This window comes from Branchiostoma belcheri, unplaced genomic scaffold (assembly GCF_001625305.1).
Source record: "Branchiostoma belcheri isolate BF01 breed outbred unplaced genomic scaffold, Haploidv18h27 scaffold251, whole genome shotgun sequence".
Lineage (NCBI taxonomy): Eukaryota > Metazoa > Chordata > Leptocardii > Amphioxiformes > Branchiostomatidae > Branchiostoma > Branchiostoma belcheri.
Window position 1 is genome coordinate 187,109 of NW_017803856.1, and position 8,167 is coordinate 195,275.

At 42.2% G+C, this 8,167-nt stretch overlaps 2 protein-coding genes across 2 annotated transcripts in view; both read left to right on the forward strand.

Moving 5' to 3' along the window:
- Window positions 1-8,167, forward strand: part of LOC109471643 — an 88,980-nt gene that overhangs the window by 43,069 nt on the left and 37,744 nt on the right. The window lies entirely within an intron of this gene.
- Window positions 1-8,167, forward strand: part of LOC109471647 — a 41,520-nt gene that overhangs the window by 28,653 nt on the left and 4,700 nt on the right. The window contains 6 exon segments of the mRNA XM_019770987.1: window positions 4,324-4,697; window positions 4,992-5,107; window positions 5,559-6,479; window positions 6,481-6,734; window positions 6,903-6,967; window positions 7,058-7,333. Of these exon segments, the coding sequence (XP_019626546.1) occupies window positions 4,324-4,697; window positions 4,992-5,107; window positions 5,559-6,479; window positions 6,481-6,734; window positions 6,903-6,967; window positions 7,058-7,333 (2,006 nt within the window).

Below are 8,167 nucleotides of genomic sequence, written 5' to 3' on the forward strand. Positions count from 1 at the left end.
ACAGCCATCCATTGTTAGTTACTGCACTGCTACATTTGTTATAAATAGTTCTTACCCATTTTATGTAAGTATCTCCAAAATTGTATCTATTCGGCACCTTGATTAAAAAGTTCCATTCTATAGAATCATATGCCTTTTTGAAATCTAAAAATAACAGTATACCGGGACTATTGACTTTCTCCGTGTATGTCATAATATCTAAAAGTAGTCTTATGTTTTGAGTAATACAGCGTCCCTTTATATATGCTGTTTGGTTTTCATTTATATGTTTTGGCAAAAGAGGTTTTAATCTATTTGCGAGTACATGGGTTAATATTTTGAAGTCAACATTCAACAAACTTACAGGTCTCCAATTATCTAGGTTATCTTCCTCACCGCCCTTTATGTAGCAGCTTGAGAATAGCCTTCTTATGTGATAACGACAATTCTCCTTTTTCCAATCCTTCCTTAATTGAATTTAACACTAATTGGCCTATAATGTCCCAAAAGTTTTGATAAAATTCAACGGTTAAGCCATCTGACCCCGGACTTTTATCAGTTTTCATTTGTGTAAGAGCTTTTATAAATTCACTGTCAGTAAGTGTTTTATTTAAATGTGCATTTTCGTCTTCAGACAGGGTATCCGGTATGTTAATTCCTACTAAAAAATGTCTGCCTCTTCGTCGGCCACCTGTTTAGATCTATACAAGTCTTCGTAGAATTCTTTGCAGTGTTGTAGTATCCCAGCTGTGTTTGTAAACAATTCCTTATTGGGTCCCGTTAACTTTGTGATGGTGTGCTTTTTACCATTACTCCGTTCTAGGTTTAAAAAAAGCTTTGTGGATTTTTCACCTTGCTCATAGTATCTAGTCCTTGATCGTATCCTTGCCCCAGTTGCTTTATATTCATAAAATTTATCAAGTTGTTCCTTTGCCTGGTTATATCTTGTAATATATCATCATAAGAATCTGTTTCTCCATTTATTTTTGTTTCAAGAACTGCAATATTTTCTTCGAGAGATCTAAGACATTTTGAACGACAAAGCGCTTTTCTTTTACTGTATTGTATTGTTTTTTCTTTTATGAGTTTTTTTTACATAAATCCCAGTGCGTTCTATGGTCATACTGTTTACATCTCCCCTGCATACTTTTTATCGTTTGTGTTAAAAGCTTTCTATAGTTCATGTCCTTACACAAACTATTGTTAAATCTCCACAGTCCTGGCCCTTTTTCGGCTTGTTTTGTGGTGATCTTTAGCATTACCGCTTGATGATCGGTGCGTACAGCAGGTCTAATGTCCGCACTGATCACTCTATTTCCAAACGATTTTTGGATCAGAAAGTAATCTAATCGACATGCCACCATGGGGTTATTTCTTCTCCAGGTGTATTGTCGTTTGCTGGGAAATGTCTCTCTCCATACATCGTATACGTTAAAAATGTTACATATGTCTACAATTATTGTTCCTGGCTCATTGTTATATGTGTTATGAGCAGTAGGGGGAGTTCTGTCTTTCTCCTTGTCTAGGATAGTATTCCAGTCCCCGCCTATAACTAACTTGTGTATGTTCATTTCGTGTAACCAGGTAATCAATTCTTTGAAGAAACAAGTTCTTTTAGATGGCTCATTTGGTGCATATATATTAATTAGTGTGAACATTTCGTCTTTGATTTTACAGTTTACCAGGGTTTTTCTACCTACATTATCATTACTGACTTCTAGTTCAGTAACAGATATCCTGGGATTAAATAGTATACTAACTCCTCTACTTAGGTTTGTTCCGAAATTATGGTAACATTTTCCTCCCCACTCCCTGTTAACTAACTGTATCATATCGCTGGTAAAGTGTGTCTCTTGAAGTTAAACTATGTCTGCTTTTTGATATTTTACCCAGGTAAACACTTGTAATCTTTTCTCCTTGTTTCTCAGTCCTCTTACATTAAGTGTTAACACACATATCTTTTCTTGCCCAGCCATAAGTATGTTTGTATGTAGCAATACTCACATAATACTGGTCCTTAAAGTTTGTCCATTTTACATCAAATCCAAGTCGGCATTCGATAATAAGAGTCCAGTCCGTTCCATTATAATATTTTTTCCTTCTAGAGTAAGTGGCTGATGTGCCTTAGCGTCTATGTAACAGCTGCAGTCTGCTTTGTCAAGCCACACACCACTTCTTCTTGATCAGTAGCGTCACTAATAACGTCCCACTGTTCACCTATCTCATCTCTGGCTCTTGTTGACGCACGCTGTTCCTCTTTGTCGCCCGGGCCTGTTCTCCGCTTCGCTGGCAGGTTGGGTCTTGACTCGGAGGGTGAGCTTGGTACTCGGGGTCGCTTAGCCGCCTGACTTTCTCTCGCTTTCTTAAGGAACGTTAGGATGGATGACGTACTTGTTTCTCCCACGTTTCCTAGTGAGTTGTCTGCCAATTACATCCTTTCCTACTGTGTCTGATTCTGACAGAACATTTTCGCTGTCGCTATCTTCATTTCCTTTATCCCTCTTTTTTCTTTTGTTTTTCTTCTTCTTTTCTTTAGGTTTGACTGTAGGTTGGACCGAGTTGTCCTTCTCCTTATTTACATCTTCCTTACGGACTTCCTCTACTTTCTCGTCTTCTTGTCGACACTCGTTGTCCGAACCCTCTTTCAAGTTGGATGTGTTATCTCTTTCTCCGCTACTTCCCTCATTCACATACTTATCAAATGCATTGTCAATGTATTCCATGGTTGCCTCTGTTTGAGGACTAGAGACAGACTGGGTCCCAGTAGCTCCGCTTTGATTGTTTGGTGTCTTGACGGCAGGCTCTTGAACTTGTCCGTCGTAAAAGACACGAGCCCATGCCAGTGAGTGCCTATCTTAACACTGCGCTGTATGGGATCCGTCGGTTTTTGTTCTATGTACACTACTCTGTCTCCATTGTTACAATTGGTTAGGCGGTAGTTATACCTGATTTTTCTTCTGATCACATTTCCTACCGTTTTGCAGCCTGCCCTTGTCAGGAATTCGATAATTATATTATCATCCGCTGACTCGGGTATGTCCTTAACGGTAACTTGTATATTGTTCATATTGGCCATTCTCGACTTCAGACTGAAGGGATTTGTGTCTTTACACTCAACTGACTTATTTCTAATAGATATTCCTTCAATAAGCAGCTTTGCCCTTGCTGCGTTGTTATGGAGATAAATTCGCCACAACGCACGAACTCTCTGAACTGATCTCAGGTGACTTGGGTGTACTCTCTGTATCAAAGAGTGATACACTTCCTCTTCTTTGATAGGCTTGGTGTACGCTTCTTCCTTCGTAACTATCTCTCTCTCCATTACGAAAATGGGGAAGACAGTTTCCTTCGTTGCTCCCCGTTTGACGACGGTCGTCCAGCTTGCCGGTTCTTTGTTGTCTCCAGGGACGCTGTCATCCAGTGGGGGCCGCCATCTTGACTTGTTGCGTAACGATGGTAAAGCTTCACAGTAAATGTGTCAAGGCGACGTCTGATCAACACCAAAAACCCATCTATCGATTCGCGCTTAACCTTGACACTCTTGTAGAGGTCTGAGTACAGCTTTGGCGATGTAGTCTCCAGAAAATAACCTATATATGCGGAAAAATTGGAGCCTGGTACAAAAACGCTGCCGCCTTGGCTAGCCTCGCTTTCGTTACTCTGTGATCGGTCATTATAATTAGTTATCCTGATGAAGGCAACAGTGGTCGCTGAAAATTTGATCTCTCTATAAACTGTGTGTTGGAATAAAGTTCAACTTTTTATTATAATATACACATGTACAGGGCAACGCACACAGTCAGGACAACGAAAATGCTTTTAAAAATTAGAAGAATGACGTTTTATTCATTAATCTACAATATATGCACAGAACACGAGAATTGGCACCTCTATATCGTTTTCACGCGTCATCTAGAAACACACACATAGAGATGAAGGGGCAGTGATATCTCAATGACTTTCTCGTGTTCATATAAAACTCAGGAAAAGCACAAAAAACGACAAGGAAGCGGACTTTGCAAACGCAGCAGAGGAAACCACGGAAGGACGAGACGCCGACGCAAAGTCTACAGACACAAAAACTGGAGGAAGACGATGAGAAAGAAGGTGAGAAATGCATAGATGTTTTCACAAGTTAGAAATGTACAGTATAGAAGATAAAAAGGAGCTGGTTGCTTTACGCTAGACGGTTCTTTGTTGTAAATGAATATCTTTGAGCCAAGGAATTATTTGCAAATGTAGTAGTACTGTAATTGGTCTCTACAGAAAAAATGTACAAGAATGAAAGGCAATAAGATTTCAAGTAAGATCGATTAAACAAGACAAATCTTTAATTGCAGGGAGAGAAGAAAGTGTGGTCACGACTACGTCACGTCAAACACAAGACATGCCGGATGATGTCAAAATAAAAGCTCAACAGCCACTTCAGAGTGACGTGATGGTTCAAAAGCAAACACCAGACATTCCGGATGATGTCATAGAAAAAGCCAAGGAGCGACTCCAAGGTGGCGTGACCGAGGAGCAGCTTGGAACAGCCGAACACCCGCGTCTCTCCCTCTGGGACTTTGGCGGCCAGGCCACGTACTACGGCTCGCACCAGTGCTTCTTCACGTACCGCGGGATCTACATCCTGGTCATGTCACTGCTGCAGAAGCTGTCCGACCCAGTTCCTGATCTGGACTACAAGGCGGCAGCGGACAACCTCGTAACTGGAAGAGGTACGTACCGCTTCTTCTTCTTTATTCTTTTTTTATTCTTTATTTAAGACAGTGGTCAGCATAGCAGCAGTACATAAAAAAATTATGGACCGCTGAATTGTGCTGACCTTACATGGTAGTACATGTCTTCAACTGTAAGCCTAAGTTGTGACAATGCAGTCGGTTTTGTCACCTTGAACATTAGAATTGAAAAAGAACTTAAATCACATAAACGTATGTAACGTTGAAAAACTGAAATGATAAGGCAAAGATAATTTGGTACACGAAAATGATAAGACGTTTTTGCTCGTCCAGACTATTTGGACCACTGGCTGAACTCTGTCCGCACACACACCCTGGTGCACGGGCGGGAGCAGACAGGAGAGCCGCGTGTCGTTTTGGTCCTCACGCACAAGGACAGGGTCAGCGAGGTATGGAGGATCTTTAGATATGTTCTAAACTTTACGAATAGTGGTTTTCAATTTCAATTTTCAATTTTATTAAGAACAGTCAACATAGCAGGGTTACGTAGTACTCCTGAATTGTGTGGACTTTACATATGTACAAAAGACGCACAAGGCAATTACATACAAAAGTGGGACATGAAACACTAGAACACTAGGTGTGCATTTGGCTATTGTACAGTCTAATTGTGCAGTGGAGGAACGAGTTGTACAGTCTGTTTGTCCGTGCCTTGGGCACCGTGATTCCTTCAGAGTTCCTCAAACACCTCCCTGTGCTATCTGACTATGGTTGAGCTTGTCTTTGCTCTGAAATGTGTAGTTAATATCGATGGCCGAAAGGATCAGTCTTGGGTTGTTTTCTGGGATTGATCAACAGTACCTGTAGGTCCTGAAGATGAATTTGTGCTCTTAATTTCAGTCGGACATTGAGGACTACAAGAAAGACATACGTGATCATATCAGTGGTAAGGCTGCCGGGAAACACGTCTTACCAAAGATATTTGTCATCGACAACTTCGACAAGGACAACAGCGACATTGACGAGCTCCGAGAATACCTCCGTGAGGTGGCGAAGGGTCTGTGGTTCATGGGCCAAGAGGTGCCGATGACTTGGCTTCATCTGAAGTCCAAACTGATGGACAAGAGGAGAGAGGACGACCCATTCTGCCGTTTCCAAGATGTCGTCGATCTGGCCCGGAGGGATGACGTGGGCATCGAGAATGACAGCGATGTTGCCGACATTTTGACCTTCCTACACGACCTTGGTGACATCATTTTCATCAACGAACCTGTTCTCTGTGATCACGTGGCCCTTCGACCTCAGGTGATGATTGACGTCTTCAAGACCATCATCACCGTCCCGGAGTACCAACAGGACAGGAACACGGATGGGGAGGTTGCCGAGATGTGGAGGAGGCTGGAGACGGAAGGCATCCTCAGTGACAGGCTGTTGACAATCATCTGGACCAAAGCAGATCAGAAGATGCAGAAACCCTTCCTTCTCCGACACAAGCCCTTCCTGAAGCGACTGATGGAAAAGTACTACCTCCTCTGCAACGCCACGTCGATCGGTGGGTTTGATGACACTTCAGGTGATCCTGAGAAAGAAGAGATCTACTTCGTACCGTCTCTCCTGGCCACAAAGCCTGAAGACAGCACCTTGTATCCTGGGCACATGAGGAGATACCAGCATCCTCTGTATGTCGTATTCGACAACATGTTCCTCCCAAGTGGCATGTTCTATCGTCTACAGGCCATTTGTGTGCGCAGGTTCGGTCTGCAAGAGTCCCACGTGTTCGCCGGCTGCGGCCGCTTCCCTACCGACGATGTAAAGCAACAGTTACGTGGTAACCCAAGTGAAGCACTACCTGAAGGTAGAGCTTCTGTCGGCTGAAGCTGAAGATCAGCCAGTATTCACACAGGCCCTTCCTGTTAGAAAGTTCCTCAGCAGTTGTCTCTTTGAGATCAAGGAGAAGTGGATACCGTCCATCCAGTATGACTGGTGCTTTGGGGATGAGTCAGAAAAAGAAACCGGAACACCAGTATTCTACCCACTGTCTGACATCGAACAAGACACGGCAACGGGATCCAGTCGGTGAGACCGGTTATATTTTCAATTTTTCAGTGAATCAAACAATTTCATTTGATAAGCAAAGCATTCTTCTTGCACGTTTATTGAAACACACAAGGTATTCACATGTCTTGTATGTCCCTAACATTGCACTGTCAGTAAGCCATGTGTGACTGATAAATTTTATATCAGTTTTCCAGAAGACTTCATCAATGTCTGGATACGTGGCAGAAATGATACGACAACGTTCTGTGCAGGTAAAAACATTCAGATGTCTGATTTTGTCTAGCTCATCTTCATACGATAGTGTTTTATTCGTTACTAATGAGAATATGTTGCACATGCAGAAAACTCAGGTGGTTCCGGACCCGTGATGATAGAGCCCACGCTGAACCCAGACGCAGTCCACACGATCGGCCCTGTCCTGGACTGTATGGAGACCTGCAGAGGGCTGAGTCTGGCGCAGTGCGATCGGATCAGACACGAGCTCACATTCATCAGCAGGTTTAAAGAGCTGGTTGCCATCGTTGACAGGTCCGGAGACTTGGGCCGTCGCTTGCTGGGAGCGTCCGTGGAAGTTTGTCTGCCTGAGAGAGCACCCATGTTCCCCAGGGAAGAGAGAGGTGCGTCTTCCCTGGCTGTAGTTTGAAGCCTCTGATTTATCTCCTCCTTCCGTGATGCTTTGTCAGCTTGTTTGTCTAGCACTTTGTTCATACATTAAAATATTTATATTTCAGTCCATACCATGGTATGGATGAAATATATTGTGTTCTCTCATGTTTCTTCTCCTCCTCCTCCTTCTCCTGCCATTTCTTTAAATGGATTCATCTTTGCCATTTTCCGGCCAAATAACACGAAATTTGGCATGAAGGTAGAGTGGGCAAATACCCCGACGCTTTTTTTTTTCATTTTTTTGAAAAATTGTTTTATTTGGGTTTTTTGGCCATTTTCAGGCAAAAAATATACATTTTGAGATCTGGTTCCCAGGTACTAAAACCAAATGACCTGAAATTTGGTATGGGGATACCTTGGACATATGTCTACAAAAATTCATTCAAGCTTTTGACATACACCACTTTAAAATTGGGAAAAATAAGGCTTTTTGGCTATTTTCGGACCCAAAATGTACATTTTTGGCTCCTGTGCCCTAATATTAAATCTGAATGACCTGAAATTCGGTATGGGGATACCTTGGACACGTGTCCAAAGAATGCCATTCACGCTTTTGACATATACCACTTTAAAAATTTGTAAAATAGGGCTTTTTTGCTATTTTCTGACCAAAAATGTACATTTTTGACTCCTGTGCCCTAATATTAAATCCGAATGACCTGAAATTTGGTATGGGAATACCTTGGACACATGTCCAAAGAATGTCATTCACGATTTTGACATACACCACTTTAAAGTTATGTAAAATAGGGCTTTTTGGCTATTTCCGGCATTGGAAGGTTCCA